The sequence below is a fragment of the Mauremys reevesii genome, linkage group 1 (assembly GCF_016161935.1).
Source record: "Mauremys reevesii isolate NIE-2019 linkage group 1, ASM1616193v1, whole genome shotgun sequence".
Taxonomy (NCBI): domain Eukaryota; kingdom Metazoa; phylum Chordata; order Testudines; family Geoemydidae; genus Mauremys; species Mauremys reevesii.
In genome coordinates, this window is record NC_052623.1 from 165,397,343 (window position 1) to 165,416,597 (window position 19,255).

At 41.7% G+C, this 19,255-nt stretch overlaps 2 protein-coding genes across 5 annotated transcripts in view; both read right to left on the reverse strand.

The window, feature by feature from the left end:
• Positions 1-3,043, reverse strand: part of CHAF1B (chromatin assembly factor 1 subunit B) — a 40,211-nt gene extending 37,168 nt beyond the window's left edge. The window contains exons 1-3 of one of the 3 annotated variants that reach the window (XM_039519950.1): positions 2,919-3,043; positions 2,363-2,462; positions 276-406 (exon numbers count right to left, since the gene is read on the reverse strand). In XM_039519950.1, the coding sequence (XP_039375884.1) occupies positions 276-401 (126 nt within the window). In that variant the 5' untranslated portion in view covers positions 402-406; positions 2,363-2,462; positions 2,919-3,043. Of the gene's footprint in view, positions 1-275; positions 407-2,362; positions 2,572-2,918 lie in introns of all 3 variants that reach the window. The other 2 variants (XM_039519949.1, XM_039519951.1) reach the window with 2 other exon arrangements.
• Positions 3,044-8,859: 5,816 nt separating this feature from the next.
• The window catches only part of MORC3 (MORC family CW-type zinc finger 3), a 49,607-nt gene continuing 39,211 nt past the window's right edge, over positions 8,860-19,255 (reverse strand). For both annotated transcript variants that reach the window (XM_039541866.1, XM_039541877.1), the window contains exons 14-17: positions 18,768-18,955; positions 16,959-17,790; positions 11,799-11,962; positions 8,860-9,291 (exon numbers count right to left, since the gene is read on the reverse strand). In XM_039541866.1, coding sequence (XP_039397800.1) covers positions 9,138-9,291; positions 11,799-11,962; positions 16,959-17,790; positions 18,768-18,955 — 1,338 coding nt within the window. In that variant the 3' untranslated portion in view covers positions 8,860-9,137. The remainder of the gene's footprint in view (positions 9,292-11,798; positions 11,963-16,958; positions 17,791-18,767; positions 18,956-19,255) is intronic.

A 19,255-nucleotide genomic window follows, 5' to 3' on the forward strand; every position in this document is an offset into this window, starting at 1 on the left:
ATTTATATATTTTACAAGGAGGCAGGAGGAGTGCAGTCATTCACAAATTTCAAAACCCTACCCAAACTCCATGAAATTAGGAAGAAGTAGATTAGCCAGAACTTGAAGACTAAACTCAAACTGATAGAGCTCATGCCCCACTTTCACATAACTGTTCATCTGAGTCACTCACTGGTGGGCAGTGGAAAACCAAAAGAATGTGAAATTTTAAAGTAAAATTAAATTCCTTGGTAGTTAGCCTGCACACACTAAAATCAGTGAAAGTTTGAACTCACACGAACAGCGGTGTCTACTCCTGCTGAGGCCAGTCGATTGATTTTCCCATCAGTTCCATGTTGGAAGTCTAAGCTATATACCGGCTCTTTGTTGTGCCATGCTATTTCACAAGTGATGACCTTCATTCTTTCTAAAAGTAAAACATGGCAAGAATCAGATATTTTGCATTTATTATGACAAAAATTGTAATCAAAGTTAACAACAGTGTCCACAAGCACTATGGAAATAAGAAAAACATTATAGCAAAGCACAAAAGATGACTACGTTTAAGTAACTATGGTTTATAACTGAAGTTTTCTGTAGAATATTCTCTGAAAAGTTACTAAGCCATGGCTCTCTACTCTATTACGGGAAATCTTATTATGACGACAGAGGTAGTTGTGCTGGAACAGTGCTTAGGTACATTTTTTGTGGGTATATAATTTTTCCCATCCCCAGACCTCAATGTGGCTGAATTCTTCATGCTGCTCTGATCCCTCTACTCCCTGCTCCGACGGCAGCACAAATCATTGCATAGATTGGTGTTTGAGTCACAAGCGTTGCTGAAGCAGCAAGAGTAATTACTCCTGAGGGAATTCTATGCCAAAAAATTAAAAATTCTGCACCAATAAAAATTCTGCACACAGTATTTTAAAATTCTGCAAATTTTATTTGTTAAATAAATGTGGAGGCTCCAGCATGGCATTGGGGAGCACAAGCCACTGGCTACACAGAGGTGGGAGATCATTGTGCCGCTCTCCCCGGACACAGACTCAGCAGTGAGTCTGCACCCAACCCTGACACAGTGAAAGGACCAGGTCTGCCCCAGGAACACTCCAGGGCCCTGCCCCTCTGTGACAGGTGCACCAGGTGTGGGCAGGAAGGCTCAGCAAGGCACGATCCAAGTATGGAGGGGCTTAGTGCGGGGGGGGGGTGTTCAAGTGTGAGTTAAAAGGGTTCGAGGGGGGGCAATCTGGGTGCGAGCAGCTCAGCGGGGAATCCGGATGCACAGGAGCTTGTTGGGGGGTTCTGGGTGCAATGGTAATGGGACTCTGCAGGGGGGTCCAGGTGAAGGTAGTTGGGGCTCAGCAGGAGAGGTGTCAGGGGGGAAGAGAGCTTGGCAGGAGAGTGTGGGAGGCTCAGTGGTGGGGTCCAGATGCTGAGGAAGTGGGGCTCAGCTGGGGGGGGGGCGGAGCACAGATCCAGGTGCAGCTGGTTGGCTTGGTACAGTGGGGATCTGGGTGGGGGGCTCATTGAGGTGGTCCAGGTGGCAGGGGGAGTGGGGTTTGTTGGACGGGTTCTGGGTGCGAGGGGGAGTGACGTTTGGCAGGAGGATCTGGATACAAGGAGGTTGGATGGATGGGGGAGCAGCTCCCTGTACGGGAATCCCTCCCCATACAGCTGAGGAGCAATGGGTGCAGGAAGCAGGGGGGGGGGGGAGGAGAGAGAGAGAATTTGCAGAGCTTCCTACAGCCAGGAGAGAAATCTGGGGGTGGGTCTGACACAGCCCCGGATGCCGTGCAGGGAAAGAGGAAGTCCCATCCTCCCCAGCACTAGCCAGGACTAGCAGCTGAGCCTGGTGCAGGGTAGGAGCCACCAGCTGGGTCTTCCCCAGTCCCACCTCCTGCCCCACAGTGATTTACCTCTGCTGGCTACCGTGGGCACCCAAAACATACTGCTGGGAAGGGTCGCATGACCGTTCGAGTGGCTTTCTTTTGCTTCCCCATCAGAAAGTAATTTTTCTGCAGGGAAGCAAAAAAATCTTCAGGAGGACATAAATTCTGCACATGCACAGAGGTGAAAAATTCCCCTAGGAGTAAATAATGCTAGAAGCACAGCAAGCAGGAAGGGAGGGGTAAAAGAGGAATTCACCATTTAGTGCAGACCTCATGGACCATAAAAATTATCTGCATTTTAAGGGGAAATTACCAAGAAAGTAAAATGAAGAGAAAAGAATTAGCATGTTGGAGTGGGAAGAGAGATGAAAGGATAGAAGGAAAAGGGGAGAGACAGAACAAAAATCATTCCTCCTAGGAAAGGAGGGACTTGTTAGTCACAGAAAAGATGCTATGCCTCAGCAATAGCAAAACAATACTCACTTACTTACCTAGCAGCTTTATTCCAGAGGGCTCAAGGAACTTTGCACATCACCACTGTTCTACAGAGAGGACGACTGAGGCACTCAGCTGAGAAGTGTCACACAAAGCCTGAGGTGCACAGCGAAAGGTCTGAATGAAGCTCACGTAAAATATGCACTCGTTTGCCAAACGGCATGAAGCTTCAAAGGAAGGTGAAGCAAGTCAAGCTGACAAATCCCTGCAAATGAAGAGGCCCCCTTCAAAATACTCCCTCTCTTGAACAAAACCCACCCCCGGCAATAGGAGCCTGACAGGAGAGCCCTGGAGCGACACAAACCCACCACTGGGACACGGAACAACCGAGGAGTCGCAGCCAGGTTGAATTCGCCCCCTGCACCCCGCGCCCCCCGGGGGCTGCACCCCGCCCCGCAGCTTAGTGGGGCACCGCTGCGCCCCCGCACCCCGCGCCCCCCGGGGGCTGCACCCCGCCCCGCAGCTCAGTGGGGCACCGCTGCGCCCCGTGCCCCAGCTCCCGTCCGTAGCGCCGCGGGGGGAGGGGGGGCCCGAGCCCGCGGCCGCCCCTACCTGAGGCTGGCGCGCGCGGAGTGGGGGAGGCGGGTCCGGCCGGCAGGCGCGGTTCGCCCTTCCCGCGCGCGCGCCGCGGCTCCCCCGCAGTGACCGCGCATGCGTCCGATAAAGGCGGGGTCGGGGGAAAGGGACACGCCCGCCGCGGACTCGTTCCCGGAGGACATTACGGGGCAACAGCGCCACCTGCTGGGTTCCGCCTCGTGCCTCCCCCGCGCCCCGCTAGGCCCAGAGCCTCGGCCCCAAGCTACGGTGCACGGCTACAAGGGGGGGGGTGCGCCTAGAGCTGGGCGGGAGAGAGGGGGCAGGGTGTCTGGGTAGGGGGAGCAGGGTGTGGGGAGGGGAAGCGGGAGCAGTGTGTGTGTGCAGGGGTGTGGGGAACAGGGTGTGCGTAGGGATGGGAGGGGGCAGGGTTAGGGTTAGGGGGAGCAGGGTGTGTGTGTAGGGGCCAGTGTGTGTGATGGGTGGGGGAAGCAGGGTGTGTGTGTGTGTTTGTGTAGGGGCAGGGGAGCAGGGTGTATGTGTAGGGAGCAGGGTGTATGCATATAGGGGCAGAGCGTGTGTGTGTTGCTTTACAGAATGATGGAGATTCAAGTGTATTTTCCTCTGTTCATTCAGTCCCCTCCCGTGGCAAAGTGAAACTTTCTCGAGTTCAGTCGTTCCACTAGAGTGGGTCAGATAAGAAGAGGCACTTCCCCATGCCCGCTCCAGCTGTCTGCTCCATTCTTTCAGGCTTCTATAAGCCATTCCAGGTAGGTGGGCACTGGCAGAGCCATGCGGTTAGCACAGCCACAGGGATCCTACCCTCTATAGAGCAGCAGGGGGTCTTTTTTGTTAGGAAAATGTGCTTTAAGCAATTGTCTCTATGTAAGTATTAAGGGGGTGGGGGCATTAGAGAAATGGTAACAGAATTGAAACGGTTGCACTGCTCTTATAATTGAAATTAATTGTACCTAATCTGACATGGATGCCTCATCCATAGATCACAAAAGACTTTATAAAGCTGAGTATTGTCCCCATTTCACAGGGTGGCAGAGGGGTTTACAACATTGGATCTCAACTTTGTTTATGGAATTTACACCATTTCCTATAGTTGCCAAATTTTGTTAAGTTGCCCTAGTGACATTTTATGTAAATTATGTAGCAGTCTAATTTGCATTCTTGCAAATTTCCATAGGACCATAAGCTTCATCTGATGGCCAACACATTCTGCCCAGACCAGTAGCAGGATGTCAGGTGACATGAAATTGCACAAAACTTGACAATTTGCCCCATGGCTGTTAGACTATGAGTGGAGAAGGGTGCCTGGTATGTGTAAAGGGTGGATGCTAGGCTGTCAAGGTGGGTGACTGCTAAAACTGTGGGGAGGGGAGTGCTGGAGTGAGTCAAATTGCTAACAGGTGTTGGGGGGGGCAGCAGCTGGCTGTTTGGGAAGGAAGCTGGGGGAGGTAGGGGTACAGTCCTGTGGTTGGGGGCTAAGGGAATGGCTGGAGACAGCCTGGCACCTGTTCCTCACCTCTTCCCCTGGGTCTGCTGTTGGTGCCATCTGTAGTTGTAAAACAGGGAATATGGTGTGAGGGGGGACAGAGGCTGGGTGCAGACCCCACAGCAACCTCTGCTGTACTCAAACAGTTACAGCCTTTTCTGTAGCCCATCTGAATGCATGATGTGACAGTTCAGTATTCACAACCCCAAAAGTTCAAAAATAATTATTCAAACCCTAAAATTGTGAGGATTTTTACAAAAGCCCATGATTATGTGCCAAAGATTAAATGGTGTTTTGGTCTGTCTTCTGGCTTTTGAATTCCTTTTGCCCACCCCCAAATATGTGTATCATAATTGCAAAATGGCCAACCCTTGCAAATTTAGGTCTTGCTATATTTAACCTCATACCAAACATGTTATATAGGAACAATTTTTAATCCTTGCAGAGCTGGGCAGTTCAACTGAGTGACCTACTGTGGTTCTCAAAGAGGAAGAGTACCACCGGGGGGGGTATGTAGCAGTCTTCCCAGGGGTACATTAATTCATCTAGATATTTGCCTAGTTTTAGAACAGGCTACATAAAAAGCACTAGCAGAGTTAGTACAAACTAAAATTTCATGTGTTTATTCTACTCTATATTCTGTACACTGAAATGGAAGTACAATATTTATATTCTTTATATTATACATTAAAAATGAGAAAGCAATTTCAGTAACAATGTGCTTTGACACTTGTATTTTTGTCCGATTTTGTAAGAAAGTAGTTTAAGTAAGGTGAAACTTGGGAGTACATAAGACAAATCAGACTCCTCAGAGAGGTATAGTAGTCTGGAAAGGTTGAGAGGCACTGCTCTGTAGCTCAAGTAGTAATGCCCTAAGACACCATCTCCAATAAGTGCCAATGTTACACCTTTCAGAATGAGGATTACTTTCTGGAAAGATAAGTTGTTAAACTTAGTTCTGGCCTTTCTGGAGTTTACACAGCAAGAATCTACTCTTTGGTTACACAGGGCAAGTCTTCCATGGATTACTCTGAACCAAACAAAAATACAGCAGTAAAGTATATTAGTACAACATCCAATTTCATATCTAAATATATTTTGCAATATAAAATCATTCCAACAAATGCTTCAGGGCTCTTAAACTGAGTTTTATATATAATGTATTTTTTTCACCCCATCTGGGTCATCTGCAAGGTTGGAACCTACTGCCTTCCAGTCCACAGCACAGACCTCTTCCATGTGAAGTTATAACTGGTGGTGGTGCTGGTGTGCACGCACAGGGGTGGAGTAGGGGGTGAAGCATGATGATAGTCTTTACATGGACTAGCCCTTACAGGGAGGGATAGCACATTGCCAGTGGGTTACACAAGCTTTTGTGGACTGCTGGGCATTAGGAATCCTGGTTTCCATTGCTGGCTTTGGGAGCAGTGTGTGGTCTAGTGCAGGGGTAGGCAACCGGTGGCACATGAACTGATTTTCAGTGGTACTCACACTGCCTGGATCCTGGCCACCAGTCTGGGGGGCTCTGCATTTTAATTTAATTTTAAATGAAGCTTCTTAAACATTTTAAAAACCTTATTTACTTTACAAACAACAAGAGTTTAGTTATATATTATAGACTTATAGAAAGAGACCTAAAAACATTAAAATGTATTACTGGCACGCAAAACCTTAAGTTATAAGTCAATAAATGAAGACTCGGCACACCCCTTCTGAAAGGTTGCCGACCCCTGGTCTAGTGGTTACAGACTGGATAAACAAATGTACACCTGTGACAGATTTGTCCAGGGTATTGCAGGAAATTGCCCAACCTTCTTGAAGTAAGTTTGTTTCATAGGCTATGGATTGTATGCAATTCCATGTGGGGAGGGAGACAATTCCAGGAACTAAGCTGAGTGGAGGGGTGGGATTAGGCAAATTCACTCCAGTTGTAACACTTCCAGAGAGCTAGCACTGACTGGAGTCTTGCATATGCTTGTTCAAACTGAACTATCCTGGGACCAAAAAAGAAGGAATTTTGTTTAAAGAGTTAAAACTAATGGAGAGCTTTCCTTCTAATCCAGCAAGCGGAGGGCCCCAATCCTCAGGGAAGTGTTGAAAGGACTGACAGACTAGAGCCCTTGTGGAAGATGGAGTGTGATCTCTAGTAAGTTTAGTGTATGTGTACATTTTTATTAAGAATAAATGTGCTTGCTTAGAAAGAGCTGTGTGGTAACTTATTGTGGCATTGTTTGTGGTCCCTGACAAGAAAAGTAAACAGGTCTGCTTGGGCAGTCTGACTACTGGGGAATTCACAGTATAGGCAGGAAACTGTGCAGCCTGGAAATAACCTGATTAGGAGGGAGAGAGATGTGACAGCTGGGAGCTTAGAATGGGTGCCCTTGCTGGACCACAGCGTGGGAGCAGATGCAGTTGCTCCGAACTGTGACAGTACCAACAGCCTTTGTTTAGGAAATTTGGCATTGAACCTGGGACTTCAGAACATGAAAACACTAGCCTCCAGCACTTGAGTTAAAGAATCAGGTCTCTTAGCATGGAAGTAAAGTCAAACATCTATATGTGGTCTAACCGCTAAAGAGAGTGACAGAACTACACTATTAGTGCGGATTACAGAAGCAAGCAATTTGACATTCTTCTGAAAGGCTGCCTGGTAAAGTGGAGGCCAGATTCTTCTTAAGGATGAATGTTAAAATAAAGCCAGAGAGCTAGTGTGCATATTCTTATTTAAAACAAAATTAATTTTTTATTGACCAGTTAAAAGTTTTGATCTGACAGAAAACCAGAATGTGTTTTTTACAAAAAAATACATCTATGTACTTTAACAAGTAAACTTACTTCCATTTACCCGCTGTTCCTCAAAATTTAAATGTACAGTATAAATTTTTAATTTTCAATATAGACATTTTACCAGTCATCTATAATAAATTCAACTACAGAAGTATCTGGACAAAACACTGAGAAAATAAATAAACAATGACAGACAAAATGAAAAATTGCACACCAGTTTATCAAAAATTAACAATGTTCGTATACCTAAGCCATATTTCAGCTACCTGTTCAAAATTAAACATTAAATTTAGCCATTATAAGCACAATAGTATTTCTTTATCCCTACTAGCATAATACTAGATCAGGTATTCAAGATACTCTTACGTTAAACAGACTAGCATAGTACAACTAAGGGAATGCAACCTAATTTAAACAGAATAGTAAGGTTGCTTAAGCCAAAAAATGTAGGTTTTGTAGAAACAGATGTTTCACATTAATGTTTAAAATTAAAGGGATGTTTTCATGATTGTTTTAAAGGTTTTAATTGAAACAATTTTTGTTTCTCACTAGTCAAATGAGAAGGACACCTCTCTTGGCTGGGAAAAAAAAGATGGTTTGAAGGAGCATCACTATCCCCATATTTGTCCTCAGCACTCAAATTTAAACATTCACTTGTTTTGCAGATATTGCAGCGCTGTGCTGATACATGAGAACCAGGAAAAGAGACTAGAAACAAAAGGACTAGCCCATTTTTTGTCCATAAAAAATGTGCAAAATTTAAAACAGCATAAACAGTGAAAGCAAATTAGATTTAAGTTTTCAGCTTTAATAAACTCATTGGTCATTACCGCCATAAATAAGGTAATTAATTTGCTTTTAAAAGTATCTAACTTAAATGCCCTTTTAATTACATAATTCCTCTAAAACTGAGTAGCCCATTGTAATCATACAGCATGCTGCATTATAGGTATTTTCATGGGAAGCTAAATTAGGAGACATTGATTACAGTAGTGTCATTTCAACAAAGCTAACAAAGGGGGGTTTCTATGGCCGAGCCAGTAATCAATATTGCAACAATTCAATGTTCTGAGGTTTTTTATTTTAGGACATCTTGTCCCTATTATGTATTTGCCAACATCACAAAACCACTATTCAATTTAACATGATTCGCAGTCTTCACTCAAGGGGGTAGTATTAAAATGGTAGCATTTCAGGTCAGTATTGAGATACATGAATAAGCTTACACAGCACATACCAAAACTATGCCTACTTGTGGTTAGTACCACAGCAGTATGTGTCTGAGTGGTATGAGCATCTGCAATTCCCACTGGCTTTGGTGGGAACTGCAGGTATTAGCACTTGTCAGGATCAGACCCTTGTTGTACAAAAAAACCCCAACAACCCATATTGCTACTAGGGACCATAGCCCAAACATTTCATGTACCAACTATATTTGATCATAAGTAAAGGCAAATGCACAAAACTTGCCTGTTTCATTATTGTTTACAAGCAGAATACTGATATTTACAACAATGCTTTTGTGGTTTGTTTTCGGAGGGGGGTCAGAGAGGGTAAGTTTAGTTTTGGGGGAACAAATACATTTAAGGATCACTGAGAATACAAAAGTTAAAAGCAAAATGAAAAGCTCGGTAAAAACTGCTTAAGACTCCAAAGTAATAGAAAATATTTGCAAGTTTAATTACATTTATTTTTAAAACAAAATTCTTAATAAGTTAGGTACATCCACGGCCTGTCAATGTTGACTGTTCCTTTAAGGAGAAAGTTAAAGGTACGTGAAAAGTACCCACAGTATTTGTGACACCTGAGTGCACACAGTATATATATTTTACACTGGATTTATATCTAAATTACTCAAACAAAAACAAAACCAGTCTTTACAATTTGGAAACCATACAATATAGTGGAAGATTCAGCAAGTATCTTAATGTCTTCAGTAAAGGATATTAAGTAGTGGTGATTTCATGCATTTGTTCCACAACTTGTCCTAAAATTTCATCAACTATATCAACATCATAATTAACTTGCTGCAAATCTAAATCAGGCATAATTATGGCCAGTAGCTGTCCAACGTTAACTCGGAGGGATCGCAGTTTCAGGCTGTAAGGAGATAATGTTGATCATATTAAGGAAGATTTTATATAGAGAGTGCAGATAAATTCTGAAATTACAGTCCATAACATTTTATATTGAACTTTATAAACAATGTGACTGCCTTACTGAAAAGAGAAGGTTCTGCAAATCTGAGTTTTACAAAGAAAAACATCAGCCAACATAAGACATGATGAAATTTAATTTAAAGTAATCTATGAAGTAACTCAAGGCAAGGATCTAGCTGGACCAGTTTTTCCAAGGTTTGAACACCATAGTTCCTGTGCTGGAGGATTACATGCTCATTCCGTTTTAAACAAACGCTAAGGGCAGAACTTGGTTACGTTCTCCTCGCCACAAAATAGGGGCTCTTTTGAAGCAAAATGAAAGGGATTGTGTTTATTTGTTTGGGTAGCACAAATCCAAATAGTGACCCAGATACCTTACTGCAATCTCCATTTTGCTTTCTCAAAACAATTCCAAAGTATTAAAAATTGGAAGTACATGCAGAAAACATGACAGGGCATGGCATATCTGGCCCAAGTGTGAGGCACACACTGAAAGCCACCTCTAGAGACAGACAAGAGGAGGAGGGGAAATACTAGCTGGAAAGAGAAATTAATTTGTTCAAGAACTACTTTAAAAATAAAGCTACAATAGGTGTGTAAAGCTACATTTTAGCTGTATTTCCCTGTTACACTCTACAGTTTTTTTTTCTGCTTCAGCCTCTTTCCTACTTTCCTTTCCTCCTCCTGTTTATTTTGTGTGTTCCTTCTCTTATTCTTGCTTTCCTGTGTTCATTTTCTCACCCCATGCCTCTTTGCTGCTCAAAGTTACTTCCAACTCAACCATCCTTTTTAAATTTCTTCCTTCTGCCTGCATTTCCTTCCAGGTTAGGCTGGGACTTATCAGCAAAATGGATGCTGATTTGTGGGTGGCCACTAGTGCAACAAATTCAAATAATCCGCAAATCCTTCCAGGGAGTACAAGACATTAAAGTTGGAGGCCAACAGCAAAGAAAATGCTGGCAGACAGAGGAACGATCACAACTGATGCAGCTACAGCTCAAACCTAACACTAGAGATCGGGCTAGCAGTGACAACTCTGAACAGACTTGTATGGAATGGTAACTCAATCTATTACTACAATTTGCAGTAACATTTGAGGAAGGGTGTCAGTAATCCATAAAGAACATTTAAGGCCTAGTCTACACTACAGAGTTAGGTCAACATAAGGAAGCTTACGTTGACCTAATTTTGTTACGCATCTATACTACAGTAATTCATCCACTACACTGACTTAATAACTTCACCTCCGTGTGCAAAAGAGTGCGCTTAGGTCGATGTAGTTAAGTTGCTTACATCACCTGTTGCTGCTTTTGACAGCCTGAGCCCTGTTGCCCTTGCATGGAGCCAGCCAGCGCCATCAGCCCCAGCTTCGCTGCCCCCACATGGGGCCAGCCGCCCGAGCCCCAAGTAGGGGCAAGCAGGACTGGGGCTGATGGCACCGGCCCCATGCAGGGGTGGTGGGGCTGATGGTGCTGGCCGCCAGCTGGTGCCAGCAGCCCCAGCCGCTCCCTCCCTCACGGGGCAGAACAATCCAGCCCGTGCCAACAGCCCCAGCACTGCCCCTCCTGCACAGGGCCAACCACTAGCTGGATATCATTAGCCTCAGCCGGGCCAGCCTCCCCAGCCCTCCCCTGTCGCCTCCACATGGGGCATGCTGGTGGCATCAGCCCTGCCCCATCACCTCCGTATAGGGCAGGCAGCCTACCATAATCCCCTTCACGTGGGGCCAGCCAGTGCCATCAGCGCCAGCCCCACCGAAACATACAGCCCTAGGGCAGAGGGTTCCCACAGTCAGCCCTGATGCAGGGCTCAAAGTGTGAGCTGTCAGCCCTGCACCAACTGTCAACCCTGCAGTGGTGGGGCTCTGCCTGTCAGCCCCCTGCAATGCCCCCACTTAAGTCGATGCAGGCGCTCCTGGTGAGGACGCAAATCATTGGCACAAGGAGGGTAGTGTGGACATGAACAGCTGATTTAATTACTGCGCTGGCTGTAGGTCAACATAACTTACATTGACTTAATTTTGTAGTCTAGATCTGTGCTAATATACATTTGGAGTAAAAATGACTCAGAAAATGGACAATGTCTTCTGTGCGTTGTATAGCGGTAAGTAAGCAAGCTGTTAACACCAATAAAAAGCCATTGTTCTACCTGAATAAAGAGAAACCTTATTTCTTCTATTTTTATTTTATTTTTTTAGGCTTTTCAGACAAACTACACATTTAGATTATTTTAACACTTGCAATCTGGACCATATTATACATAAACTAATCTGAAAATATTTTTTGGAAGATAAATTGTGAACATTAGCGGGGAAAGAAAGGGGCAGTGAAGATTCAGAAAGTCACAGAAGTTTACAGAATCAATCATGAACTTTGACAGGGTTTTAAGGTACAAGCCTGATAGGCTATTCCAGGCAAATTTCTGGTCTAAAAGAAAGAAAAGTGATACCTTTCTTCATCAGAATAACTGACAGGATCTTCAATGTTACTGGCTGTAGAATCATTTGCACATGCTACCACTTGAGGAATTGTAGCTTTTAACTGTGCAACTTCTCTTTTAAGCTCTTCGCACTGAAAACCAATTTGAGTTTTTTCCATTTCCAGCAGTTCAATCTGAGACAGGTAAATCAAAGTAAGTTAATTTTATACTTCTGAAGTCAAGGTGGAGTAATTTAAAAATAAGGCGATTTAAATTATTGGCTTAACTAATGTTCAAATCACTTGATTTTTAAAAGTTTACTGATGCTTTAAAAAACTAATCTGAAAATGTGTTTTACTGCAATGAATTAAAATAAACTAAATTATGCTTTCTAAAAATTTCACTACTGGTTGGGTATCTGTATTTTACAAAATTGCTAAAGGAAAACAAAATATTGAAAATTAAAACCATGATCCTGCAAACACTTAAGCAGGTATGCAATTCTGCTCACATTAATATCATCAGATTTTCTTCAATGTGACTGCTCATCTGCTTGAAACCAACATGAGTATGCACAAGTGTTTGTGGTATCAGAGGTTAAAATTGTAGTTATTAAAAAGTCTTAGTGCCATAAAATCTTTCCATTCAAAACAAAATGCTTCAATATTAACAATCAGAAGTTAAGACTCAATATATTAGTGAACATACTTTACATATGCCAAAATTTTCAAAAACAGAAGCCTAAAGTTAGGCACTTTAAGCTAATTTAGGCACCTAACAGTTGCATTTTCAAAAGCACTTAACTTATTTAGGAGCATAAGTTCCATTGATTTCACACTGCAAACCCTGATGGTTGAGTATAGACTGGTCAAAGCAGTTCAGCTTTCTTGACTTGTGGAAGTTCAATACATCAAAAAGTGGAGTTGAGTACACAAACAGCATGGGCAATTTACTTATCAATTCTGTATGTGTGTGTTTTCAGATTAAGGCTATTAATGAGGCTCTTGACTTTTTCAGCATAGATGAGCATTTTAAATCTGAAACTTGGAAGGGCGCAATCTATAAAATCTGAAATTCTATGAACAATTAAAGCTAAAGAAACATACAAAACATCCACATTAACAATTTAATACTATAAGATAGGGAAATAACTACCAACGTTTAAATAATTGATCTTTTAAAAACTAATTTATCCATCCTGTGTGAATTCCAAAAAACGCTGTTAGCTAATTTTAGAAACTGTCATTTTCTTGGTTTTAGCTCATTCTTGGTGAGCAAAAAATGGCAGAGTATAGATACTCTCCTCTAAAAAATATTTTGAAAAAGATGGAGACAAATTACCAAAACTGATCAATTTCCATAACACATGTACATATAGCAATTTTGTTTAGAATAGTTTTAAAATATTAGTGGTTTCTCTCCAAAATGAAAATTTTACTCCTCACAACGATGCCAGATTGGGTGTCAGAGGCTTTGGATGGCAGCTGATCTAGGAGAAGGTCAACTCCAAATTAAAGCCACAGCAGGGTCAGCCATGAGTGGGCTACTTAGCTCCTAGGTTCTTGGTGTGTTCTTTGAATGCAAGTATTTAAAACATGTAACCGACACTCTTTTCCAGGCAACAGCGACAAATTGGCCAAGTCCTGAGAACAGCAACTTGGAATGTAGGTTCACTTAAGGGTAGGTCAGGAGAGCTGGTAGAGGCAATGGCTAGAAAGAAAATCCATATACAATATCTGCAGGCAACTACATGGTGTAGAGGCAGAAGTATAATTTTGAAAGATGGATTTAAAGTTTTTTTGGTTTGGAGAAAAAAAATGAAGGGGGTAGCTATCATGAGCTCAGATCACTGATGTCATGAGTGTAGAAAGAAGAGGGAAATGATTAATGATAGTACGGTTGATGATAGAGAATAGGGTTGTTTGATGTCAAAGTTTGCTCCACAAATCAGGCAGACCTATGGAAGAGAGGAGGAACTTTAGAAATGAGCTGGAAAGTTGGTGGTTATGGTTGAAAGTGACACCTTGTTAGCAACCAGCAATCATGTTGGTGAAGGGAGCCCAACAGAAGAAGTGGTGGGTGAATTTGGCTTTGGTAAAATAATTGAGAAGGAGAGAACTGGGTTAAGTGGTGTTTAATGGGAGTTCAGTGGTGAATACTGTTTTGTTTTTTAAAAAAGAATCCCATATGAGGATATATTACAGTGGAAAAAGCAAAGCCCAGGTAGACTATATTTTGGTAAGAGAACATATGAAAATGGTGAAGGACCAAGGTTGTTCTGCCACATATTCACTCAGTATAACAAGTACTAATAGCTAAAATGTATAACCTGAGAACACAGGAAAGACAATGAAATTGAGGAAGAAATTGCACTAGTAGTTAGTTATGTAAGGGGGCAGAAAGGAAGTTTGCTAAACAGTAAAGGAAGGTTTTCATGCATTGCCAAAGACAGTGAAGTGAGTGGAGGGAGAATTAAGAAAGTTTAAGAACAGCCATACTGGGTCAGAGCAAAGGTCCATTTAGCCCAATATCCTGCCCTCAGACAGTGGCCAAATCCAGGTGACCCAGAGGGAATGAATAGAACAGGTGATCATCAAGTGATCCATCCCCTGTTGCCCATTCCCAGCTTCTGGCAAACAGAGGCTACAGACACCATCCCTGCCCATTTCATTAAGGCAGTGAAGGTAATGTGGCAGAACGAGTGGTAAGATAGGGTCCTTTTGGATAAGTAATTAAAAACAAAGAATTAAAGAGTCTGAGAAAGCAGGTTGGGATGAGAATAATAAAAGCACACAACATGCAAAAAAGGCAGTTGCTAAGGTGAGAATGGAAGCTGAAGAGGAATTATACAGAAAGCTGGAGGAAGATGATGTCAAGAAAGTATCAGAGGGGTAGCCGTGTTTGTTGCTTTTTACAGCTCCAGACTAAGGGTCCTGTGGTACCTTACAGACTAACAGATGTATTGGAGCATAAGCTTTCGTGGGTGAATACCCACTTCGTCAGACGGGTTGGCAAAAAAGATGAACAAATGAAACACAATGGGAACTGTGTGATGACTAACCCTAAAGGTGTGGTAGAGATATGGAAAAAATATTTCCAAAGGCTGTTAAACAAGAAGAGAATTGCAACTGCAAGCACCTCCAACAATTATGGAAAAGCCTCAAAGAGGTATTGATCTCTAGAGGAGTTAAAAGCTCTGAATAAGATGAAGAAAAGTGAGGCAGCAAGTGAAGATGAGAACCGTTGATATGATCAAGGCAGATACTCGCTTCATACATTACTATGTTTGCTGGGATCCTACTTAACTGGAGAATGGGATAGATTATGCCTCTCTGGGAGGGCACGGGTGATGCAAATAATCCAAATACTTATTGGGCATCACTCTGTTAAATCAGACTCAAAGTCCTTGAAAGAGTTTTGGAGGTAAGGTTTTGGTACAAGGTGGAGGAAAATATAGGAGAAGAGATTTAAGAAGGAAAGGAATACTACAGACATTATATTTACAAGACAGAAGTTTGAAAGAATTATAATTGGAGGGTGTAACTGCTATGTAGCATTTATTGATCTTGACAAACCATATGACTTGATTCTGCATTGTTTACGGTATTGAAATCGATGGGACGGGGACTTCAGAAAAGGATATGATAGAGAAACTTTATTGAGGGTCAAGAGCTAAGGTGGTAACAATACATGGAATTTCAGAGAGTTCTGAGGCAGCAGTGGGAGTCAGACAAAGCAGTGTGCTGAGTCCACTTTTCTTCATCCTAGTTATGGAGTTAAGTAATAGGAGTACCAAACCTGTGGAGATAGAGAAAGGTAATCTATGCTGACCATCTGGCCCTTTTGGCTGACAGCAAAGAGGAACTGGTAAATGGTATCAGAGTAGGCATCTGTGTTTGAAGATCATAGTTTGAAGGTAAACACAAAAGACCAATTATGCAAGTAAGGAAGAGTGACAGAAGAGCTGCTGACTGAAGTTTCTGGAGAGAAGAAAAAATCTGTATGCTTGGGAAGTATATTTCAGGCCCCTGGACCAAGATCTGGAGAACTGAAAAGAACCCCACAGTGAGCATGGATGGCAGTGAAAAAGGCAGGAGTACTGTGGAACTTGCAATTAATTCACAAACTGAAAGGAAGTGTGTTCACTGCATTTGTCTGTCCCTGCCTGCTCTGATTTGGCAGTGGATAATAGAAAATAATATAGTGAAGAGAATGGCAGGCAAGCAGAGTAAACAGAGTGCACATGGAATAAATTAGGGGGAAGATTAATTTGGGACTCTCAGTGATAGCAAAGAAAGCATGGGAGAAAGAGGACAGCAAGAAAGGACATGGAAGACAGAGGACACAATGGAAAGACTGTCAAGAGAAGTTTGAAGAGAAAAGGACTGGAACTCCAAAACCTAAGAACCTGTGCCATGGACTGTAAGGAGTAGTGAAGAATCATAGGCACCTCCGACCTCATGTAAATGGGAAAAGGAGTTGAGAAGTGAAGTTAAAAGATGGCAGACGCAGTCTCCAGTGGTATCTATTCTGTTTATTAACGGAAACAAATAATGAACTACCCAAAAGCAACGAGAACTCCTGTATATTTGTCTATCAGGGTGTCTCAAGCTTACTCTGGAGGGATCACTTCTAAAGAGAAGTTAGAGTAAATCTATGCCAATTCAATGCTTGGTATCTTTTCTAGCAGTTTTTATTAGTTGTGTTACTTGAACACACAATACATGATAAATGTATTTACTAGAATTGTTAATTTTTTAATTGAACTATTTGAAAAAAATATTCGTACTTGAATTTTTGAAAGAGGCAACAGTATACTAAAAAATAACAAAAAGGTATTCACATCTCTAGAAATTTACAACAAATCAAGATCTAGCATATACACAGGAGATGTCAGCTAATGAGATAATCCTAATTTATTTCCAATTAACTGATTTGCATCTGGATAATTATGATAATTTGTACGTGCAATTGCATCCACAAATTTTTACCCTGATCCTGCAGTGTACTCGATGTGGCTGTTCTCTTTGCTCATAAGGAGCCCCACTGATGCCATAGGGAGTTCTGTGGATGGAGCTCATTACAAGATCAAGGCCTTGGTGAATAATTTTGTAGCTAGCTTTAAAAAAAAAAAAAGACAGGTCCTGTATATTCACTTTACCTTGCCATAAACCATATTAACAAACATACCTCACTTTTATATTGATCTCTCTCAGTATTGCATTTGTCCAGTTGTCTGAAGACATCATCAAGTTGCACAGCAATTTCATCCACATCATTTTTATTTTCATTGTTAGAACATTTGCTGCATTCTGTTTTTAAGTTTAGCAAAGTACTACACTGTTCCTTTAGCTTTTCCATCTCTTTTAAGGCCTGCTCATATAAAATAGCCACTTCTTCTGGACTTTTCTCTTTAAAATTTTCTAGTTTGTCATCTGGGAATATAATAGTCTCAGTTGACTGATGACACATTTCCTTTTTCACATAGTTATCATTCATTTCTAGTATCTTCTGCTCTAGTATTTTCATCTGGTTGATTAACATTTCACACTGTTTTCGGTAATTTTCTTTTTCTTGGTTTGCTACTTGCAGCTGATTTCTTAGTTCGTTTAATTTGATGCTAAAATCCACAGAAGAAGTCTCAGAAGCACTGATGATTTCTTCTTGGCTTGTTTCCAAAGTTGATCTGGGTAACTGCATATCTATATTATCTTCTACTTCTTCCTTTTTAACAACTAAACTTGGGATCTCAGTTTGGGTTGATGCAGTCCACTGCTCATATTTATCTTCTGAACTAGCTGCACCACAAGGCTCCTCTTGCATGCTGCCTTGTTCCATGTTAATATGCTCAGTTTTTACTATTGTAACATCATAGTCTGCTGCAGGCTTTGGAGTACTGCTCTCCTCTAAGATGATGACATCCTCATCATCGTCATCTTCAGTGTGATTGTCAAATGTGTGGTTATTTAATCGTGGTGTCTTTAAAGTAATAGGCGAATAACCAGAAATCTTCCGTTTAAGGCTGGGGAGGGAAGAAATGAAATAAATCAGCTAGTGCAAAGTACTATATTATTCAAAATAATTCCTATTTTCCCAACTGTATAATTCCAAATTTGTGTGAGCAGTGCTTATGAAAATAAAGTACACATTTGTTGGACTGACTTGGTGATTCTAGACAATCATCTGCACTTTTTAATTTCTAAATTTTGAGGTCAACTTTAGGAGTCGTAAATCCTACCATTTTGGAGTGCTCCTGAAAACTGGACATTGAGTGAACTGACACTATACACAGTGAATGAGAGGATGTCTTTCTGCTTATCTATTATAGTGAGACTGTTGGTTGTGCTTGGTACAGTTAAGAACATTAGGAGAGATCAGGTTTCATGGCTGGACTGAATCAAAAGGATTCATCCAAGGCTATTTGGGACAATGGAAGCAACATCATCTTTAGTTAACTAAATCAGAATTACAGGTAATTAGCAGAAAAACAGGCTAAGTCAAGAGAAAGATGTTCTTGAATGGAACAGATGTCAGCAGAGAGAGGTTCTGACTAGAAAGAATGTTATGCTAAGAAAAAACTACACATCATTAGTCAGTCAGGGTACATATCAAGCATTATTTTTATAGTAACTTAGCAATTGACTTGTTTTCACACTATATCATGAAACAGACTAAAACTTGGACCAAGAAGTGACAATATAATAAAAGGTTACCAGCAATGGAAGCTTCTTTGGAAAAATATACTGGAAAGACAGCTAACACAAAGCAGTCTTTCCTGACTAAGAGAAATAGGTAATCAATCTTCCTACATTTGCTTTCACTCTTCAGAAAGCATCTGATCTAATGTCTGACAGCTATCATACTAGCTCAGATAACACATCAGTCATTATGGCTGTCACAACCTGGCAACTGACATATTACAAACACCATAATTACTTTCATCTGCAAATTATTTATTCCTGAGATGAAGGGAAAGCTACTTTGCATTTATTCACTCACCTGTTTTCAGGATCCAAATGAGGTGAAGATACTAATCTATTGTTTGAAGTGTTTATAGATCTTGTAACAGAAGTGTTTAAGGCTTCTGTTAAGTGTGATCTTAGAGCACCCTCCTTTCTACTCATAGATGACAATGCATTTTTGATTGAAGAGACAGAAGGTGTTTTAAAAAACATTTCATTATTAACCTGTAGAAAAAGCAATATTTAATTAGACTAAGCACAGAAGTTATAGACACCTTGAAGGTAGGAAGGGTACTTGAAATCTAAATTTGGAGGAACTATGTACCTTATTACATAAGTTCACAACATGTCCCATACTTGGGCCACCTTCGCATACAGCTGGAAACCTGCCTTGCATTTACCAATATGAGAAGGGCAGGATGGTCATGAGCCTCTGGTTGAAAACCCCTGTTCTCATTAGAACAAACAACCCCAAGCTGACTGTTGTAGGCCAACCACCAAATCTTATTCAAAAGTGCCATTTAT